Source organism: Panthera pardus, unplaced genomic scaffold, assembly GCF_024362965.1.
Source record: "Panthera pardus isolate Hobbes unplaced genomic scaffold, ASM2436296v1 HiC_scaffold_12, whole genome shotgun sequence".
Lineage (NCBI taxonomy): Eukaryota > Metazoa > Chordata > Mammalia > Carnivora > Felidae > Panthera > Panthera pardus.
The window spans coordinates 9751946-9773264 of NW_026526677.1; the positions used below are offsets into that span (position 1 = coordinate 9751946).

Consider the following 21319-nt stretch of genomic DNA (forward strand, 5'->3'; position numbering starts at 1 on the left):
TAAGGGAGGGAAAAGTTCCCTGCGCCGGGAGCCGGGCAGGCGCACGCTCGTACGGCGGCCGCAGCGGCAGGGCGGGGCCGCGGAGGAGCGGGTGGCAGCGGAGGACGCCCCCGGGGACGCGACTCGCTCCCCTCGGGGTCTCTGTCGGACCTCGGAAAGGTACCGGCAGGGGGCGGGGGGGCCGAGGGCTTTTGCACGGGGCCATGGGCGACGTCGGGGAGCCCGGCCGGGGGCCCGCGCAGCCGGGGGCGCCGCTGCCCACCTTCCGCTGGGAGCAGATCCGCCCGCACAACCTCCCGGGCGACAAGTGGCTGGTCATCGAGCGTCGCGTCTACGACATCAGCCGCTGGGCACAACGGCACCCGGGGGGCAGCCGCCTCATTGGCCACCACGGCGCTGAGGACGCCACGGTAAGGAAGCCCACCGCTGGCCGGGTTGGAGCCTGGAGCTCGCTGGGGCCTGGTCGTGGGCACTGCGATCCGCTCTGCTTGCACGCTCTGGCATCCTTTCTACTCTTCGCTGACCCTTGATCTCCTGGTCCGGGACCCAGAATTGGGATGGACAAGCCAGGGCCTGATGTGGGCTGAGGAGGCCACGTCCCTGCGCGGAGGACCTGCACACCCCGCCATGGACGGGGTGGGGGCTGGGCTGGAGCGGGGCTGTAGGGGGAGTGAGGGGCTCTCAGAGGTGGGTGTGCCATGGCCGACTAGCCGGCCCGAAGCGTGAGCCCTCCCTGCTGCTCTGAGCTTCTCTCGGTTCTGGGTCCCCCAGGCCAGGTTGCTTCTGCCGAGTGCCAGGGGTAGGGTGGGGTCCCCAGGGGACTGGCAAGGCTGTGCCACCAGAGGCTGGGGGCTGGGCAGTAAAGCTTGGGCAGTGCCCAGAGGTCTGTGGCTTTCCCAAGAGCTGCTGTAAACTGCTTTGAGGGGCAGTGACTCACCTCTCCTGGGCTGGCAGCTGCACGTGGGAGAACTTTGCCAGCCAGGCTGGGTGGGCCTCCTCGGGAAGCACAGTCACCCCAGGAATAGACTGACCCTTGGGAACCCCGACTTCCCTTTCCCAGCCCATGTCTAGACGTGTCTTGCCAAGGAGGGTTGTGACCCGGTCCAGTGCGAGCATCTGGCCGGAGCCCAGTGGTAGAGCAGCCTGTGCGGGGAGCCTCCTCACCAGCCCCTTCCCGTGGTCCAGCGGTCCCTCGTCTGGAGAGACCACGATGCTCTGCCTTGACCGTGGAACATTCGAGATGGGCCACACTGGGTACCAGGAATCTTCAAGATTCCAGGAGACGAATCCCTAAGTGGCAGAACTTTCGGCAGCAGAAGAGCGTGTCCTGTCCCGGGAGGTCCTGTTTACCAGGACTTCCAGGTTGGACAGTCTCCAAAGACTCTAAGGGAAAGGTCCCTCTTCCCCACTTCCCCCCTAAGAAGCTAAGGGTTTAGAGGCAGAAGCCTCCTGAAAGGCTAGACACTGACAGACTTGTCCACGGGCCGGGTGGTGGCCATGGAGTTGAAGACGACTATGGGCCAACAAGTGGGTGGCCACGCACAGGTCTGTATGCGCGTGAGCGCTGCACGCATTCGTGTGCACGGTTGGACGCGTATGCATTTCTGCCGGGGTATGGGGTGGTTGGGGTGCCGCTGCCCCTCCCCCTCAGCTGGCTGTGCCCTCGCCGCCCCTGAGGGATCCTATGGCTGCGTGCTCGGGCCTATTTCAACCTCGGAGCTGAAGGGCAGAGTGGAGGCAGGCGAGAGGAAAGGCTGACGGAGGGCATTTCTCAATGTTCTTTCCTGCCTGGTGCCCAGGCCAGTGCTGGGGGCCTCTCACAGGGGAACCCCATCAGACGCTTATCTCTTGACCCTGAGACCTCCATCTGGCAGGTTTCTCACTGATTCATCACCGGTAAGGTCTGTTGCCCATTTCCAGAGAAGCAGTCTGTGTGCTCCCTGGGGCTCGGTCCTGGCTCTGCCAGTGGAGACTCTGTGTGACCTTGAAGCAGGTGTCACTCCTCTGAGCCTCAGTTTCCTCATCTGTGAAGAGGGGAGAGCTGGGCCAGACAGTGAGCCAGCTGTGGGCAGGACCCTGCCTTTTCAACTTTGTGGCCCCAGGCCTGCCCACGGAGTAGTCCTTCCTGGTCGGTATACGTTGCTGGCTGATAAGTGTGCGCGTGTCCTGCAAACAGATGGACAGATTATAGACCGGCCCACTGCTGTGTGTGGTCAGGCCCAGCCCCCAGGCGCCCATTCCGGGCCGTGGAGCGCAGGTAGGGGTGGGGCAGCTGTCATGCCGGGGCTGTGTTCCTGAGGCCATCTCTCACTAGCCCCAGCCGCCCATCAGCTGTTCTCATGTCCAGGCAACAGAAGCCTTCCTGCCAGGAAATTCCCAGAGTTCCTGTGCCATGAAGTCAGCCTGTGGCCATCCTGGGATACAAAACTGGGTACCCTGGGGAGAGTGCTCTGGGCCCCGAGCCAGGTTTCTCTAAGAGTCATAGGCGGCTTGAGACTAGTGGAGGCAGCCAGGGAGGGGCGAGGCCTGGCTGTTGCTGACCAGAAGTATACCAGGGCTGGGTACTGAGTACTTGCTCTGTGCCAGGCTCCGGGTTTAGCACTTGACTTATGGATACTCTCTTTTAATCCCCAGGATACCCCTAGGAGGCAGGTACATTACTGGTTTTTCCCACTTTACAGATGGGACAACTGAGGCTCAGAAAAGCAGAGTGAATTGAAATTAAGTGGTGGGTCTGAGATTTGAATCCATAGCCCATCTTCTTAACCCCACGCTACCCTGTGACTTCACCGGCTTTTCCATTCGTTCATTCTGCAATTATTGGATCGGTAAACCCAGTAGCAGATATTCAGCGAGCAGGTCCTAGCCACCAAACTCTGCTCTAACCTCTGAAGATACAGCTGCGAACAAAACATCTCAAGGAGGAAGTTAGAGCAAAAGCTCAGAAGTGGGACGGTACTCAAGGAACAGTGAGGGTATGGTGTGGCTGGGAGGGGGCAGGCAGCGAGGTCCAGAGGTGACAGGAGTTGGCTGGGCTTCTGTGTCCTTGGAAGCGGGACTTTGGTTTATTCTAAGGGGATCTTTGGAGGGCAGAGCAGGGAAGCCAGGGGAATCTGATAAACATTTAAAAGGATCCTTAGGGAAGACAGAGCCTTCCTGGAGAAAGGCAGGAGGCTAAGGGAAGAGATGGTGGGATGATTCTCCCAGGTAAGGTCACTCAGAAGAGGTGGCCATTCACCTGGGCTCCGAAACGCAGGCATGGCCAGGGCAGAAGGCAAGAGCGGCTATCGCGTGGCATTCAGACAACAACCGATTGGAAGAAAGCGGGTATGAGTGTTCGCCCATTTTGCGACAGGCTGAATATGGGTGATGCGAAGGGACCTTCTTGGGGCCCTCAAAAGGCAGGGCATCAGGTCCTTGGGCTCGGAGGGTGGGACTTGTGTCTGGGTAGCAGCTGGGGGGAAGTGAGGCATATCCCAGGCCTCAGAGTGAGGGTGGGGCCTCAGAGAGGGGCTGGCCATGAACCCAGATGACCTGGCCCCAGAGCCCACGCTCAGGCTTCCTCCCACCTCGCTGGCTGCCTTGGAAACCCTGCTGCCTGATGGCCACTCCCCATGAAGTGTGACCTCTCCGGGCTCCGTAGGTGGTTTCTGTAATGTCCCCACCCACTCAGGCCCCTTCCCAGGGTAGTCACAGTGCCCAGCTCCCCCCCTGGGGGAGTGCTGGGCAGGAACGCGGTACAGAGGTGGGCCGGGCACCCTGGCAGTCCTGCTTTTCCTCCCCAGGGCACCCAAGCGCTACTCTGTATGGCAGAAAACAGCTAGGGAGAACCAGGGCTTGAGGAGGGAACTGGAGAGTGGTAGTGGAGAAAGTGTCCGTGGGTATGGCCCCTTTGGGGTCGCTGACTCGGGAAGTCAAGGGTGCTGGGGGGAGGAGCCCTACTGTGTGTGCTGGCCCGTCACCAGCCACACCAGGCTTCCCGGGAGGGTCTGTCCTTGAGTTGCCCCCGCCCGCGTGGGTGCGAGTTGGACGCGTCGCGTTCGGAGCTGTGCCTCAGTGTCCTCATCTGCAAAACGATGCACTGATAGTGCTTTTCCGCTGGCTCTGATGAGGAATGATGTGGGGAGGGGATGGTAAAGAGCATGAGTGCTGGGCACGAGGGTCTCCTGCATCTTCCACCTGCGAGAGGGAGGGGCGGCGGGATTCCTGGGGTGTCCCTTGACGCTTACCCCCCTACTCCCCATCCTCACAACCCACCGCTGCCTCCTCCACAAAGGCTTAAGGAGGCAGCAAGGACAGACCCAGACCTCCTGAGCGCCCCACCCCCACCCCCCCACCCCCGCCCACAGCCCCGCTCCATTCCCTTCCTGAGCTGGAACATTCCCGATTCTTTGGGGGAGTGACCAGAAATGTTCCCCATCCCGTGTGTCTGTTCCCCAGTCCGTTCCCCAGTCTGTTCCTCCTCAGGCTGGCCAGGGCCCGACCGGCAGGGTGGACCCCGCTCTCCTCCCTCACGCCTACAGGCCCACCCTCCAAGGCCACTAAGTCTGAGTGGACTCGGGACAAGGGCGCATCAGGCCAGCGGGGCCTCGGCCAGAGCTGGACGCCGGGCCCTTCTAAGTGTACTTTTACCTGCACTGACTCAGTCCTCCCCGCAGCCTCACGAGATGGGCACGGGCGGTTTCTGATTTACTAATGCGAAAATACTGAGTGGAGGAGAGTGCGATCTTGTCTGTGGCTCATAAGTAGCTGTTCACGTTCCCTTCTCAGCAGGCTGGCGCTGAGCCCCCCACTCCCGCCCCTCAACTGGCTGCTATTTGGGGCTCGTGTCGGGCTATGGGGGCAGGGCAGGAGCCACTATGAGCTTTCCAGGGACCGAGGCGGGGCTGGCAGGGCGTGGACATCACAGAGCTGCTTGGGTTCGCATCCCGACTCTGTCATGACAAGCTCTGACCTGGGCAGATGCCCCTGCCACTCCGAGCCTCTGTTCCAGGAAACTGGTTCATATCCCTGCCTTGTTGGCTGTGGATGGTTGGCTCGTGTCCACTCACTCACACCTGCTGTCCAGCCCCTGCCCTGCCAGGCTCTGAGGACGCTCTGTGACCGTAGCCTGTCACTGCCACCAGCGGGTTCACCCAGCTCTCTTCCCAGACCCCGCGAGAGACCCCGAGTGCCACCTTCCACTTGTTAGGTGGGGAAGGATCATAGGGAGGATGTTTCCAGGTGCACCAGGGGTAGGTGGGGGTGGGGCCTCCTGCAGTGAGTGCCCCAAGAAATGCCAGGACCACCCTCCTGTCCCCTACAGTCCAGTCGCTAAACAGCCAGGTCCCTGGCTGTGTCGGTTGATGAACAGCTTCATGGTGAGGCCCCCCACTACAACCTTCCCCCCCCCCACACACACACTCACAGGAGACCCACTGCCTCCTCCTGGCCCAGGAGCGGCCACAAGCCCAGTTTTGTAGTCAGACTGGGTTCTGATCCACTCGCCATCAAATGGAACTGTGTGCTCTTTGTAAGTGGCTTAACCTCTCTGAGTCTTCTGCCCAGGCCCCGGGTCCTTAAGCAGTAGCCCAGAGAGGATCTGGTCCGTTGGTCCCAGCAAGTATTCCAGCAAGAGCTGATTTGCTGGTGCGTCGGGTTTGGGTCTGAGGCCGGCGACCCACCTTGTTGGTGCCGAGAACGCGATAGGGTCAGTGGTGCCCACCTGCTTCCCAAGGACCCGCCACAGCCCCGCCCATCCCCTCCCATCAGCCGGAGCCTGGTCTGCGAGCTCTGGGGTTTTCCCGCCAGCCCTTCCGGGGCTCACACCTCCCCTTGCCACACCAGGGGATAGACCTGGCTGGAGGGCCCTCGGGTGGCCCTGTCCATCAGCGCTTCTCCAGGCCTGGCCTGGGTGAATCAGGACCCAGGGAGAAGCATCCAGGAAGTTGGCCCTGGACCCCCCCGGAGATCTGCTGGGCGCTAGGGTGGTCCCAGAAGACACAGAGGGAAGAAGGGCTGGGAGAGAAGGACTGGAAGAGGAAGGAAGAAATCCTGGGGCCGTGGCCACAGTAGGCACGCGTGGGCCCCATGTGCCACGAGGGAGTTTCAGCGGAAACTCCCCAGCGCCTGCTCATCAGCCTTAAAAAGGAAGGAAATTCTGACACCTGCTACAATAGGGGTGAGGCTTGAAGACGTTATGCTGAGTGACATGTTAGTCTGGCATAAAAAAGGACAAATCTGTTTGATTCCTCTTATCAGGGGTCCCTCCAGTGGTCCAATTCGTAGAGACAGCAGAGTGAGTGGTGGCTAACAGGGGCTGGGGTGGGGGTGGGGGGTTGGTGGTTCATGAAGACAAGAGTTTTAGTTGGGGAAGGTAAGAAAGTTCTAGAAGTGGACGGTGGTGATGGATGGCCAGCAATGTGAGCACACTCAGTGCCGTTAAACTGCACACTTAAAAAGGGTGAAAGCGGTGAATTAAGGGGCAAAAAAAAAAAAAAAAAAAAAAAAAAAGTTACTGCTCTGAAGTCCAGAGCCAGAAAGGCCCCGGAGTCTTGCCCTCTTTTGTCTAGTCCCAAGCTGGAGGGTCGACTCGCTCAAGGTCGCAGCGGGTGGGGTCAGCCCAGCCAGCCCCAGAGCGGCCTTCCCTCCCAGCTCCCCAGGAGCCTGGGGTACCCCCCCACCCCGTCAGCAGCTTCCTGGGGTGGGGGCCAGCCTCCCCCACACTTTCTCACTCCCAAATGTCCTGCCCCTCCATCAAGGTCATCCCAGAGAGGCGGGGAGATCGGTAGTACACAGCCCCCCTCCCCTCTTAGGAGCTCAGGGAGGGAGTCTAGGTTGTTCCAGAAACAGCACCCTCCCAGCCCCCCAGCTCTCTGGGCTGCCCTGGGCCAGCAAGAGAGCAGACAACAGGAAAGGGGACCGCTCAGGTGGATCTTGCAGGTGGTGCCTCTGCGTGGGGGGTGGGGGGTGGGGGCCCGGAGGGGCCTAAAGTGCTTCCTCCTCCCAGGACTGTGGGGAAGTCCCGGTAGTGAGTGTAGGGGCCCAGCTTCTGGTAGGCTCCCTAGCAAGAGAACGACGGGAGGCCCCTGTTGTCAGCCTTGGTCCAAGGTGCCTCCTTTGGTCGCACGCAGTCACCTTCCCAAGGCCCAGGGGACACCCACCCCGTGGTGTTTCTACAGTTCGGGCAGCTGGATGACTAGTCCCTTCGGAGAGAGTCCAGGGAGAAAGACCCATTGAAGAGCTGGGAACAGTAACGAGCCAGGCACACCAGGACCGGATTAGAGAGACTGAGGGAGCCCGGCGGGGCAATCCGAGTTGGCTCACACTCCAGTGCTGCCTGGGCCACTTCCTAACTGGTCCCTGACCCCAGCGCTTTGTCTTTCTCGACTTTCCAACCCCTGTTGCATTGCACCCCATCCCCACCCCCAGCTGTTCCAGAGAATCACAGGAATGTTCCATATTTATTTGATTTTTTTTTTTTTTTTTTTTTTTTTTTGTAAAACCCATCGTTTCCACGTCTGCTTTTAAAATCAAATGAGTTGAACTGTGTATCTTCCTTGCAAACCTGAGAACCCAGTCTGTGTGGCCCTGGACTGATTTTTGGAGAAGGGTGCCCTGTGCTGGGAGAAGCAGCTGGGGCCTGGGGCACCCAGGGCCTGAGGAGGATCTGGCAGGGCATCCAGGGCCTGGGGAGGACCCGGCAGGGCACCCAGGGCCCAGGGAGGACCCAACAGTGTACCCAGGGTCCGGGGAGGACCAGGCAGGGCACCCAGGGCCCGGGCAGGACCAGGCAGGGCACCCAGGGCCCAGGGAGGACCCGGCAGGGCACCCAGGGCCCAGAAAGGACCCAACAGGGCACCCAGGCCCTGGGCAGGACCAGGCAGGGCACCCAGGGCCTAGGGAGGACCAGGCAGGGCTAATGGGCAAGGCTGACCCATTTGGCCCTCTTTTTATGACCCCTGAACGACCAGCTGCTTCTCCGTCTGTCTGCTCTGCCTTCTACCCCGTCTCTATCTGCCCCTCCGTCCACCTGACTGTCTGCTCTCCTTCAGGATGCCTTCCACGCCTTCCACCAGGACCTCAATTTCGTGCGCAAGTTCCTGCAGCCCCTGCTGATTGGAGAGCTGGCCCCGGAGGAGCCCAGCCAGGATGGACCCCAGAATGTGAGCGGGGCCCCGGTGGAGGCTAAGCCCCCAGTGCGGGGGCCTGGAGGGGCGGGGAGCATCGCCGGTAGCAACGCCATCCACATTACTCCGGGGGGGACCCGGGTCCTGGGCTGGGTTTGCCTTCCCTTCCCGGGCAGCAGCCGAAGGTAGAGCTGTAGGAGGCCCGCAGGAGCCCAAGGCCCGGGTCTGGCGGGGCCGGCATTTGCCACGTTCCATTTCCCTTCCTGCTGAAGGCAAGCCCCTTCCTGCTCTGGGTCCGGCATCCCCATCGACACTGAGGGTTTTGAAGCACTGGGCTCTAAGGGTTTGCCCAGCTCTGCCTTTCTCTTCTTCTTGTGTGCCCACACCTCTGGCGGGGTGAGCCCCTGCCACCAGCCGGCTCCCCAGCTCAGACCCCACGCCGGTGCTCTCGCCCCTCCATCTCTTGGGCTGTACCCCTTGGGCCTGACACTGGGAGTGGCTGCAGCGTGGGTCGCTGTTGGGGGCTCCCGGGGGGAGGGGGGGAGGGGAGGGCGGCTTCCATAGCTGACCAGCCATTCGGCCGTGGCAGGCCCAGCTGGTTGAGGACTTCCGAGCCCTGCGCCAGGCAGCTGAGGACATGAAGTTGTTTGAGGCCAAGCCCGCCTTCTTCGCTCTCTTGCTGGGCCACATCCTGGCCATGGAGGTGCTCGCCTGGCTCACCATCTACCTCCTCGGCCCGGGCTGGGTGCCCAGCACCCTCGCCGCCCTTGTCCTGGCCACCTCCCAGGTGACTCCAGCATTCTTTTGCCGCCACCCGAACTGCCCAGTAGACGTGGGGCCCGGCCCGTGGGGACACTCTGGACATACCTGCTGAGTATGAATGACCGGCCAGAGGCCCCGTGACGGCTCTATCTGTAGGTCAAGCTGCATTTTAAATGAGCCGTGGAAGCTCAGGGCAGGGAACCAGAAGTCTCCGTGACGGACTGGCAAGCCCGTAGACCTCCCGAGACTCAGTTGCCCTCATCTGTTAAAAGAGGAAGTTGGCCCACAGGGTCTTAAGATGTAGCATGAGCGGCGGCCGCGTCCTGTGAGCGGGGAGGGCACCCTGGGGCCCCTTCCCACCGGCTCCTGACCCTGCTCCCCTCCCAGGCTCAGTGTTGGTGTCTGCAGCATGACCTGGGCCATATCTCCGTCTTCCGGAAGTCCCAGTGGAACCACCTGGCCCAGCAGTTTGTGATGGGACAGCTGAAGGTGAGGGTGGGGGTGGGTGGTGGGCAGCCGTGGGGCTGAGCTGGGGGTGCCCCGCCGGGTCCACCCACGCGGTCAGGCACCTGGCCCCCGCCCTCAGAGCCCCCCCTTGTCCCCTGTAGGGCTTCTCTGCCCACTGGTGGAACTTCCGCCATTTCCAGCACCACGCCAAGCCCAACATCTTCCACAAAGACCCGGATGTGACCGTAGCGCCCGTCTTCCTCCTGGGGGAGTCGTCGGTCGAGGTGTGTGGGAAGGATGTGGACTCACTCGTCTGGGCCTCAGGCAGGGAGGCGGAGAGGTCACAGGCAGGCGGCAGGGGACCCTGGCCACAGCCCTCCGTCGTCAGAGCCTCCATTTTCCCATCTGCGGTAGCCACTGAGTCACTGTGACCGAGCCCCTGACGGAGCCCCCCCACTGTCACTCCACGCTGAGTCCCTACCCGAAGGGCACCCCTGCCCCACCTCCCAGCCTGCCGGGGGTGAAGGGCCCAACTGCTAGGACCCAGGGTTGCCCTTGCCCCCTGACCCCAGCCCTGGCTGTCTCCTCTGCAGTACGGCAGGAAGAAGCGCAGATACTTGCCCTACAACCATCAGCATCTGTACTTTTTCCTGAGTGAGTGTCCCTCGGTCCTCCCGGGGGTGGGGGCACAGCTGGAGCCAGGACCTGTCTGCCCCTGCCTGCTTCCACCCCCTCCCGGGCCAGGGGCGGACCTGTTCAAACCCCCTCATTATGGCGCCGGCACACCTCTCCCAGCCCCTGCCCTGCTGGCCCCCGGCCCTGCCCCGGGGTTTTCAGGATTCCTTCCTGCACGCACGCCAGAGTGGCCTGGAGCCCTAGGGCCCCGGGGCGGGGGGGGGGGGGTTGTCGGGGTGGCCAGGATGAAGATTTAAGGGGACGTGGGAGGCTGGCCTCCTCAGGAGGAACACGGAGGCGGTGGGGCGAGGGCCAGCCCGGGGAGGCTCAGAGGCCAAGGGAAGATGGGTGGCCGAGGCCACGTGGGTGACGCAGGGTCAGCCGGCTGGACGGGACCGGCACCAGGCCCCACAGGCGTTCCCGGGATGTCAGCGCCGCCCCGCTCCCTGACTCCCTCGGCCTGGCCTGCCTGGCACCCCTGCCCTGCTCCTGAGCCCTCCTGTGCCCCTCGCAGTCGGCCCACCGCTGCTCACCCTGGTGAACTTTGAAGTGGAGAATCTGGCGTACATGCTGGTGTGCATGCGGTGGATGGTGAGTGGGGGCTCTGCGCAGGCCCCCCAGGGGACGCCGTTGTGGTGGCGGGACGTGGGGCACAAGGGGGCGGCCCCGTCCGCGGATGCAGACGGGTGCACACGCATGTGCGCGCGCGTGCCGCTGTGATGCGTGTGTACTTGTGCGAGTGTGCGCGAGGCGCGCGGTGCTCTCCCGGTCGGGGTGCCCTCCCTCGGGGTGGGGGTCCCCTGGGCCGGCTCTGCCAGGCGCTTGTCCCCGGGGAGGGGTTCCCCCATTGCACACTCCTCCATGAGGCCAGCAGGGCAAGGATCCTGTCCCTTTACGTAGCTGAGAAGACAGAGGCCCAGAGAGGGGTAGTGACCCGTCCGGGGCTCCGAGGCACATCAGGCAGAAGGGGTGGATGACCCCGGCTCCCTTTCCCGGCTGCCTCGGGGGCCTCTGCCCTCCTCCACCCTCCTCTGCAGGACTTACTCTGGGCTGCCAGCTTCTACTCCCGCTTCTTCCTGTGCTACATCCCCTTCTACGGCGTTCCTGGGGCGCTGCTCCTCTTCGTCGCTGTCAGGTATGGCCAGATTCGGGATGGCAGCGAGGTGGGGAGGCCACACACAGGCAGCAGGGGACCCTGACCACAGCCCTCCAGTGTCAGAGCCTCCATTTCCCCATCTGCAGGATGGGGACAGCAGTGCAGCCTCCCTGGGTTGTTGGGAAACACGAGTGACAGGACCCCAGGGACAGTGGGTCTGCAGGAAGTGGCCTGGCTTGTAAGCAGCCCCATGGATGTCCGCCCTCATGAGCAGGGCTGCTCCGAGCTCTGCCTGGCAATGGACCCTGCTTTGCTCAGCCTCTTTAAACACCACTGGGAAAGGGGCCCCGTGATCCCGTGGTGCAGACGAGGAAGCCAAGGCCCGGGTCTGGTGCAGGGGGTGAGCTGGACATGGGCAGTGCCTGAGCTCCCCTCACAGGGTCCTGGAGAGCCACTGGTTCGTGTGGATCACGCAGATGAACCACATCCCCAAGGAGATCGGCCACGAGAAGCACCGGGACTGGGCCAGCTCTCAGGTGGGCAGCAGGGGTGGGCCCGGGCAGGGACCCAGTGAGGGGGGTGGGGGCCCCACGCCCACCTCTCTCACCTGTGCCCCGCCCACCTCCGCCAGCTGGCAGCCACCTGCAATGTGGAGCCTTCGCTCTTCATCGACTGGTTCAGCGGGCACCTCAACTTCCAGATCGAGCACCAGTGAGTGTGGGGTGGGAGTGAGTCCTGAGCCCAGGAGCTGATGAGGGGCCCCTGTGTCTAGTCTTTCCCCAGGGAGGCCGGGACATAAGCCCTGGACTCCCTGGAGGCTGGGGAGAGGTGGTGAACGGCGGGGAGGGGCCTGGGTGGCGATGGGTGGGGTGGGGGCCCCCTCCGTCACCCGTCACCTCAGGTGCCAGCACACGCTCTCCCCACCAGCCTCTTCCCCACGATGCCAAGGCACAACTACCGTAGGGTGGCCCCACTGGTCAAGGCGCTGTGTGCCAAGCACGGCCTCAACTACGAGGTGAAGCCCTTTCTCACCGCCCTGGTGGACATCGTTGGGTAAGGATCCCCCGCTCAGCGCCCCTTCCTGGGTACCTGGCTCTCTGAGCCCAAGAGCTGGCATTCAAGGCCCGTCTGATCCACCTTTCGGTCCTCAGCCTGTGCCTGCCCTCCCTTCCCAGGGCTCTTTCACACTGCCGGGGTTTAGGGCAGCATCTGCCATGGGCCCAGACCCTGTCCTGAGGGCTATAGATAACATCAGTGAGCAAAACCGGCCGAGATCCCTGCCTAGCAGATCTGGAAACCAGTTAAACTAAGTAAATTACAGAAACTGTGGGAAGAGAAGGTATGCTTTGGCGAAATGGAACCATAAAACCTAAGAGTAGGAGCAGGAGAGGGGACTTGTGAGTTTCAGTAGGGTGGCAAGGTAGGTCGAGAAGGTCACATGTAAGCAGAGACAGGGAGGAGGGCAGAGAGTTGGCAGTGGTGACATCGGGGGGAAGAGCATCTGGGGCACGGGAACAGCCGTGCAAAGGCCGTGAGGCAGGCGTGTGCTGGTGTGAGTGGAGGAGGGACACGCGGGACCTGGATGCCCTGACCGGGAGTGCACCGATGGGGCTCGATTTGAAGCAAGAAGCAGTGCAGGGGTCCCTGTAGCCGTCTGGGTGAGGGACAATGGAGGTGGCCTTGGCAGTGGGGAGCAGAGGGCAGATTCCCCCAGCCAGAGCTCTTCCACCTCTGCGCTCTGCACATGCTGTTCCCTTTGCTTGCAGGCCCTTCCTTCTAGGCTGGTGTTTGAACTCTTGCTGCTTCCCCTTCATGACCCTTCCAAGCCCCGTCGTCCGAGCCCCTGCCACTGGGCAGGGTCCCATTAGAACACCTGGCTCAGGGGTTCCTGGCGAGTGGTTGATATTTCTGGCTCCTCTGCCTGTCATCGGGCTCCTGGTGGGCAGCCTCTGTGCCTTACACACGGGCTCCAGGGTCGCAGGGCCTCGCAGAAGGAGACCAAAGAGAGAGGGACAGGCCCGTGCTGACTGCTGCCCGGCCTTGGTCTCCCCCGACCCGAGGTCTAGATTCTACTCCAGTTGATGAGAGTGTAGCCCCCTCCCCGAGTCTCCCCTTCTGCTCCCCCACCCCAGCTGCCTGGCCCAGGGGAATGGGACGCGCGGAGGACTGTCTTGGGGGAGGGGTGAGAGAAGACACCCACCCCACCTCTGCCTCCTAGGTCCCTGAAGAAGTCTGGCGACATCTGGCTGGAAGCCTACCTCCACCAGTGAAGGCGGCACCCAGGGCCCCAGCGACCACCAAGCCGGCCCAGGCAGGCTTGACCACTCCGCCCCACCCCCACCCGCACCCCACCCTCCACCTGGCCTAGGGGGCCCTGCCCACCCTTCTGGATCTGCTGTCCTCACCTCACCACCCCCCTCACCTGTCTGCTTGGCAGCCCTAAGGCCATGGCTCTTGGCCAAACAGGACCAGGGCTAGGGGGATAGTACATAAAGCCACACAGCATGGCATGTTTTCCTAGAGCAAAAATTTAGGGAAAACGGTTATTTTTATATAAAAACAAACACAGAAAAACGGTGGAGTATTGAATCTGCAAGAATCTTGGAGCGGGGCTTCCTGAGAGGAGTTTAGGCCACTTGGGCCATCAGGGTGCTGGGGGGGCAGGGGGGCAGGGGGAGAGACTGGTGGCCCTGGGTCGGGAAGCTGGCAGCTGGCCCAGGCTCGGGTCTCTGTGACGGTCCCTCCCTTCCTGTCCTTTCACCGACTCACCAGCAACCTGTGGCCGTCACGTTGGGTTCACTCGCTTTGGTCCTCTGCAAGGTGGGACAGGAGCCGGTCCGGCAGACCAGGGCTCAGGCCACATCTGCAGGCGCCCCCCCCCCCCCACCCAGCACAGGAAGGGGAAGCCAGGATGTCCCCCCGCCCCGCCCTGCACTGGTCTCCCGGAGCTTCCGAGGGCCACCTGCCAGTCTTAGCATTTGCACCCAGCATCATGCTGGCAGGGGTGCAGCTTGACTGTGTTCAGTGGCCCACAGGAGGGGACCCTGGGTTTCTCCCATGCCTCCCTGGGACCCGGTGCTTGCCTGCTGGAAGCAGCTTAAAGAAAACAAAGTGCTGAGCTAGCTAGGTTTTCTCTGAGGCCTTTTCTGGAGTGGGAACGGGGAGTCCTCCCCACCAGCCACAGGATTGCCCCTCGCTTTGTCAAGGCCCCCATTGCCCTGGACTGGGTTCTCTTCGGGGAGGTGGAAGGGGCACACGTGCTGGGGGTCTCGTCCAGTCTTTTCCCAGGACTGCCCGGCCCCACCCTGATCCACACCCCATGCAGCTCCCACCCTCCTCTCCTCCGTAAACCAGGGGACTAGTCCCACCTCTGCCTGGACTCAGAGCTGTGTGACCTTGTGGAAGTTATTCAACCTCTCTGAGCGGTAGTATGATCCCCGAGGGTGACGGAAGGTAAAAGGGATGCTGTATGGAAGGCTCTTTGCATAGGGCTTGGCAACAGGCCTCTGAAATGTAAAAAGTTTTATGCACAAAGCCCTACACCCTGGGGCCCCACCTGCCCTGACCTGGGACAAGCCCGTGGCTGTCTGAGCGGTGCCATGCGGGCCCCGGGATGGCATTCCCTCCATCTCCTGTACAATCGCGGCATTTCCTGCAGTGGCTCGGAGGGACAGACCTGAGGGCAGCAGTCCCCACCGTGGGGAAGGCTGAGCCTGCAACGCCACCTAGGGGCATCCAGAGTATCTGCACCATTGTGGGGCAGGCCACGCTCCATGCTGCCCCTGGTGGTGGCCGCGGGGAGTGCTCTCTCCGCCTGCAAATGGGTGGTTGCCTAGGGACCTCCTCCTCCGAGGACGCTTAGGGAAGACGCCTGGCCTCAAATAGCCACCGATCTCTCCTTATTGCCTGAAATCCTTCACTGGCGGGTCATCCTTATCCTTGTTCCACTCTGTCCCCCATGCTAGAACCTCTGGGGATAGGTCATCACGCCTCTCCTGGGCTGAGCTCCCCCTTATCAGATGTCTTATGCAGTCATGGAACAAAAACCTAGGGAGCGTGGGCTAGGTTTGTAAAAGGAAGGAAGGAAGGAAGGGCCTTGGCGGAGCCTCCAAGAAACCCCGTATCCCTGCTTTACCATCTGCCTACATCTGCACAGCCCGGGCAGATGGCAGAAAAGGAGATTCACAAGTACCAGCCCTGCCTGTGATGTTGGGAATGGCTGGTCCCAGTTATGAACGGGACTCCTTTGGGACAGGACAGGTTGCTGTCTTTCACTGGTCTTTCCCACACTCCCCTTCCCTGGACACGTCCTAGAGCACCCGGCCGCCTCTTCTGCTTGGTCCTTTCCAAGCTCTCGGGACCTGTCACTAATTCTCCTGGGTACTGGCCCTTGAATTTGGAAGAAAGAACTAAATGCCTTCAAAATACAAAGAAACACATTTATAATGGCAGAGGACCATAGAGACGTGGCCTTCAAATGCTAGCATGCTAGGTGGCCCCTTGTGTGTATGCTTGGGCCAGTCTGGTTAGAAATGTCAAATGCGGCCAAGAGAGCTCTGGATCTCCAGACCTCTCCGGGCCTCAGTTTCTTATTTAAAAAAAAAAAAAAAAAAAAAAATTTTTTTTTTAATGTTTGTTTATTTTCGAGAGAGGCAGGGGAGGGGCAGAGAGAGAGAGAGAGAGAGAGAATTTGAAGCAGGCTCCAGGCTCTGAGCTGTCAGCACAGAGCCTGATGTGGGGCTTGAACTCACGAACTGCAAGATCGTGACCTGAACTTGACGCTTGACTGGGATGCTTGACTGAGCCACCCAGGTGCCCCAGGGGCTTCAGTTTCTTCGCAAGTAGTTGTGCGCACTCCTGGGGTCCACAGCCTATCATTTCCACGTGTCAGCTGTCAGAGCAAGGATTCTTTGAGAAGTTATGTCCTGTCCAGAGGGGCACAGCTCTCTGGGGATGGTGCGGCTGGGACAGCTGAGGAGTCCTGATTGGTCCAAAGCACGGTGTCTCATGAGCAGTGGCCGATGGCTCCCAAGGGCCATCCGGGCCCAGGGCTGCCGCCTCTGCCCTGCCCCTTGTCACCAAAGGCCTCCTCTCTCCTCCCAGTGGGCCAAGAGGGTTTCTGAGGGTCCCACCAGAGGCCTAAGGAACTTGCCAGGGCACTGACCACCTCTGGGGCTCTGGGAGCATGCACAGGCCGGGCTGCTCTGCTGACCCCTTCTCCGGGGCCTGGCACCCTGCACGTGCCCGGGCCACCCAGCAAACTGATACTATTCACCAGGGTGGCCACCTTGCTGGGAGTGTGCTCTCCTCTCCGCAAGGACTCGGCCTGCTGTCTCTGTCCCCCCTAGACAGCTGCCTGGCCTCTCGGGAGTGGACTGGCATTTGACATGTTGTGTGCGTCGGCGGGGGGGGGGGGGGGGTTGTGGGGAGGTGCCTTGTTCTGGGAGACAGCCTTTCCCTCAAGGAAGCGAAGAAGATGCCCAGGCAGAGTGCTGGGTGAGGAGCTGGGACCCAGCTGTTGCCACCAAGTGGCCTCAGGCCAGGCCCTTCCCTTCCCGTTCCAGCCTCACCTGTGAATGGAAGCTTCCAGTCTTATCATCACTCAGAGCCTTGAATGTGAGGGTGTCATGACTTTGGCAGGGGGTGGGGATCCGACCCCCATGATTCTCTCTGCCAGGTCCGGGGACAGGAGAAGCAATTGGGCAGAGAGCAGGTATGGGCGTCCCCAGCTTCTTGCCCCAAGGGTAATACTTCAGGTCAAGGACGGTGTGGTGGGAAGGAGTCACAGAGAAGATCCACATGCCCACTGACCTGAGCCGAGGTTTAGCGGGTGCCCTCATAGCCCCAGCCGCCCCCCACTCCCACCCCACCACCACTCTCCCCTTCCCCAGGAGCCGGGCTGTCACAGGTGATGAGCCCTGGGCTTCCAGCCGGTGGGGTGGTAGGGCCACCCGGGACACAGGGGACCACACCCAGCCTAGGCAGGAGGTGGAACACAGGCCCAGGTGAGAGGGATGGGAAGTGTGTTCCTGAAGGTCTTTCAGCCTCAAGAGCCTCTAAAGGGTCTCCCAGAAGGGCCAGGGCAGGGGCTCGCAGGTCAGATCACTGTAGCCCGGTGCCTTCAATAGACAAATGTGGCCCAGAGAATAGGGGCAAAGGACTCCCCCAAGGCCACTCGGTGGGTCTCTGCCTCCTGGCTCAGGCCTCCTTCTGCAATCCTGGGTCCTACTGCAGTGTCCCCGCACCCACTGGGGACATACACACCCCCCACTCGGGACACCTGGCTGTCACTGCTGGCTATACTGAAGTCATGGGGAAAGCAAGAGGGGGACGAGGGTCTACTCTGGAGCCCTCCCCAGCCCTGCTAGGAGATGCAAGGCTAAATGGGGAGCCCCCTGAGGTGCTGGCTGTGCTGAACTTCCTGGCCCTTTCCTGGCACACCTGGCTTGACCTGCCAAGTGAGCCCACCCAGAAGCGGGGGAGCAGAGCAGCATGGGAGGCAAACCGAGCAAGGATCCCTGGCACATCCCTTTGGACTTTTCCCAGGCGTGGGACTCAGTCTCTGCCATTGCCTCTGAGCTGGTGACCCTGGACTGAGATGGCATGGCTGTCTCCCCAGGTTGTGGGGACCCAATGAGCCACGGCACGGGCCACAAGACGGAAGCGTAGGTCTCCAGGACTTTCCAAAGCCCCTTCTGAGAGTTTCTTTGCCCCCGGGGCTCTGTGCACCGACCAGGAAATGGGGAGAAGGGAGTCTGGCAGAAGCCAGTTGACCGGTGAGGTTGTGGGCAGACAGCTGGTCTGAGGATAAACTGGGGACAGAGATGGGGATGGCAGGAAGGTGGCCTCGGGCAGCTCCTCCTTGCTGCCCTCCAGAGACCTTCCAGAAAGCCTCCTGTGGCTCCGGTGGCCGCGTCTGGAGTTGGGTTTGTGTGAATGCACTTAAGGGGGAGAGAAGTTCTCTCCAGAACAGAGGCAGCAGGGGGCGGAGGTGGGGTGACTGCAGCTGGGGAGGGGACAGGGAAAAGGCCGCCTGTGTCAGCACGAGCCTCCTCCCTGGTGCCCCGGACCCTGATTGCAAAGCCCCTTCCTCCAATCCCGACACCCTGCCCAGCATTAACACTCATAAAGTCATCCGCTGATCAAGAAAGTGAGAATAAAATTACTTTTATTTCCAAAAAATGTAGGGGGAGCAGGGAAACAACGTGGTAAAAATTAAGATCAGTTCCCTATGGGTCCATTCTGTCTCTGGGGGAGGGACAGCTCCTTGGGCCTCACGGTCTCAGTGGGGGGGGGCCTCGGGCCCACGCTGCCATGGCAAGCCGGAGGTTTGTCACACTAGAGGCTGGTCCCCCCCAGCCAGGGGGACTACAGCCTTCCCCCGAAGGCCCCACTTTGAGCTTGCTTCCGCTCCCCTCCCCTGACGCTAAATATTGGTTAGTGGGTTAGATTTCCGAATGCCCCAGGCCGGAGGCCTCCTCCCTCTCACTTCCCATCCCCTCGGCCACCTGGCCTCCAGCCCCAAATGCCTAGTTGCAGTGTTTACTCGGCCCTCATTAGACCTCCCTCCCAGTCCCCCCGCACCCCCCACCCCGTCCCTGCCCAGCTGCTCAGGGTCACCTCCTCCGGGACTGCCTCTCTCTGTGCCCCCACTGCCCCCTCGACGACAGCAGCGGCCCCAGCAGCCCCCCGCAGTCAGGGCCACCGTGGGCTGAGTGAGCCCGGCTCAGCCGACTGCGGGGCCTGGGGAGGCGGTGAGGGGCAGGTGGTAAAAGTTGTCACAAGGCCCAGCCCTGCTGCCACCCGCCTGTCAGAATGTACCGTATAGCAAAAGGTTAAAAACACCAGAAGATGGGACAGCGGGAGACAGTGTGAGCATGTCCACACTGGCAGCCCCAACTCAGGGGAGGGGCTGCGTGAGGCCTCCCTCGGGCGCCCTCCTGCAGCTGGAAAGGCCCGAGGCCACTTGGCCAGGCGGAGAGACTGGCTGGAGCTGCCTGGCAGGTGAGGGAGCACTTTGGAGAAGGGGTCCATAGCTCCAGAATGTTAGGTCTCCCAGCCCGAAGAGGGTGGGCGGGGCGCAAGGCTGATGCTCCTGGGACCTGACAGGACCTGCCTGACCTGGCCACGGGGGACCTCCGCTGAGCCCACCTTCAGGACCGCCCCCTCGGACCCGAGGTCATAGGCCCTGCGGCCGGGAAGACGTCGGGTGGAACAGCACAAGCCCTGGGTCAGAGGGCACCGGAGGGGCGAGGACACTTCCCGGGACCCCGGGGGGGGGTCTGAGCTGGCTGCGCTGCTCAGGCAAAGGCAGTCGGGAGGCGGGCCAGGACCCTGGACATCCGGAGAGAGGTGGCACCGGCAGGGAGGCCCCGAGCACCGGTGGTCCCAGCGTGGGCTGGGCGGGAGACGGGAACGAGGAGGACACAGGCTCCCTGACACCGGCTGACACAGGCAGCGGGGCCTGCAGGGCCGGGGAGAGCATCGTGCCCGGCGAGGACCTCGGCCCACGGACCCCAAGAGCATCTGAGGCAGAAAAGGAGGCGTGAGGCCCAGAGGCCAGGCAGCAAGGCTGGGGAGGCGGGTGTGTCGCGGGCCGCATCTGTGGACCTCTGGCCCGACAGAAGTTTAGGGGCAGGAGGTGGGGGCTGGGACGGAGCACCTCTCTCTGCTCCTGGGGTTGGGGGCGGGGCGGAGAGGGGGAGGGGCCGCCTGACAAGAGGGCAGCCCCATGAGGGCGAGAAGGGAAGGGAAAGAGGAGAGGGAAAACGAGAGAAAGACCAAAAATGGGGTCTGTGGGCCAGCGTGTACCCCGGCCTCGCGGACACCCCTCGGAACAAAAGCCCACCCCCCCACCCTGTGGCCAGCACTCCCCCCTGCTCCCCCTTCCCCGCGGGCGCCCCAAAGGCTTCATTTGTGGAGGTACGCGTCCAGCCACAGCTGCCCGGACTTCTTCAGGGACCTGGGAGGAGGAAGGGACAGTCAGGGCCCAGGAGGGGCGGGATCCTCCCCCCACCCCCACCCCCACCTAGGAAGGACAAAGGGAAGGTCCTCAGCCAGCCCAGAGAGAAGCCAGGCCATCCCTAGTAAGGGAGGTGGCCTGGTGGGGACGCCCGCTCTGGCAGGGCGCGGCCCCCTTGCTGTTGTCAGTCCCCAGCTGTCAACAGCTGGTCTCGGCCCTGGGCCCCAGCACCCGTGGCCTCCCCCCTTACCTGATGATGTCCTGCAGGGCCCTCAGCAGTGGCTTCTCCTGGTACTTAATGCCGTGCTTGGCGCACAGAGACTTCACCAGCGGGGCCACCTTGTGGAAGTTGTGCCGGGGCATGGTGGGGAAGAGGCTGGGGGGAGCAGGGCCACGGTGAGGGCTCTCCCGCTGTGCCCCCAGAGGAGCCGGCACTCGGGCGGTGGGGCCCAGCTGGGCCTCAGCTCCCCTGTCAGCAAAGGGATCGATCCCCCTGCCCTGTAGGCTTACAGGATCGAGGGAGGCCGTTGCTACAAGCTCTCGAATCACAAAGCTTGGGCCACACGTGAGGGGTGGCCGTCCCCGGTGCACAGTGAGCCCCCCTCCCTGACCTCGGCTGCAGAGCTCGGTGCTCTGGAGGGAGCCTGGCCAGGGTGAGGGAGAGAGGTCGCCCCGAGGTGCTGCCCGAGCCCGAATGGGGCTGGTGGCCTCCTCCCTGTGCCACCCACCTTCCCCGCCGGCCCGCCTGCCCGCCCGCGCTCACTGGTGCTCGATCTGGAAGTTGAGGTGCCCGCTGAACCAGTCATTGAACAAGGACTGTTCCACGTTGCAGGTGGCAGCCAGCTGCAGAGGGGAGGGGGCGGGAGGCCAGGAGCGGAAGGGAGAATGAGGGCTTCACCTCCTTCCCCCCCCCCCGAGGCCCACCCCTCCCTCTCGCACGGCCCTGCCTAGAGACCTCAGCCCTCCCAGTGGGAGGCCACAGGCAGCCCCAGGGAGGCCCCACCGGGCGCACGGGGCAGCCAAGTTCTGGAGGCCGGGAAATGGACCCGCACACGCTGTGGGGCCCGGGTGACCAGCTCTGCTGCCCTCACCTGGCTGCTGAACCAGTCACGGTAAGGCTCGCAGTCGATCTCCATGACGAGGTGGTTCATCTGCGTGACCCACACAAACCAGTGGCTCTCCAGGAACCTGGAAGACAGTCCGGCTCAGCGCAGGAGCCACGGAGTCTTGCTGCCCGTGGGGCCCAGCCGTGGCAGGAACAGAGCCTCT

General features: G+C 62.4%; 2 protein-coding genes across 3 annotated transcripts in view; one reads left to right on the forward strand and one right to left on the reverse strand.

The window, feature by feature from the left end:
- FADS3 (fatty acid desaturase 3) lies at window positions 1-14206 on the forward strand. Its single transcript, XM_019414641.2, has 12 exons — window positions 1-410; window positions 8034-8144; window positions 8698-8895; window positions 9258-9359; window positions 9479-9601; window positions 9911-9971; window positions 10507-10583; window positions 11030-11127; window positions 11528-11624; window positions 11720-11799; window positions 12016-12141; window positions 13307-14206. The coding sequence occupies exons 1-12, from the start codon at window positions 204-206 to the stop codon at window positions 13356-13358; spliced, it is 1332 nt and encodes a 443-aa protein (XP_019270186.1). The 5' UTR covers window positions 1-203; the 3' UTR covers window positions 13359-14206.
- Window positions 14207-18239: 4033 nt separating this feature from the next.
- The window catches only part of FADS2 (fatty acid desaturase 2), a 33952-nt gene continuing 30872 nt past the window's right edge, over window positions 18240-21319 (reverse strand). For both annotated transcript variants that reach the window (XM_019414635.2, XM_053899638.1), the window contains 4 exons: window positions 21142-21238; window positions 20814-20893; window positions 20301-20426; window positions 18240-20050 (listed from right to left, as the gene is read on the reverse strand). In XM_019414635.2, the coding sequence (XP_019270180.1) occupies window positions 19999-20050; window positions 20301-20426; window positions 20814-20893; window positions 21142-21238 (355 nt within the window). In that variant the 3' untranslated portion in view covers window positions 18240-19998. The remainder of the gene's footprint in view (window positions 20051-20300; window positions 20427-20813; window positions 20894-21141; window positions 21239-21319) is intronic.

What these genes read in the sequence shown, in the direction of transcription:
- FADS3 (XM_019414641.2), top strand. Translation starts at nt 204, where the DNA reads ATGGGCGACGTCGGGGAGCCCGGCCGGGGGCCCGCGCAGCCGGGGGCG. An exon ending in TTGTGATGGGACAGCTGAAG is followed by an intron (nt 9,360 to 9,478) that starts GTGAGGGTGGGG and finishes TGTCCCCTGTAG; the next exon opens with GGCTTCTCTGCCCACTGGTG. An exon ending in GCCCTGGTGGACATCGTTGG is followed by an intron (nt 12,142 to 13,306) that starts GTAAGGATCCCC and finishes TCTGCCTCCTAG; the next exon opens with GTCCCTGAAGAAGTCTGGCG.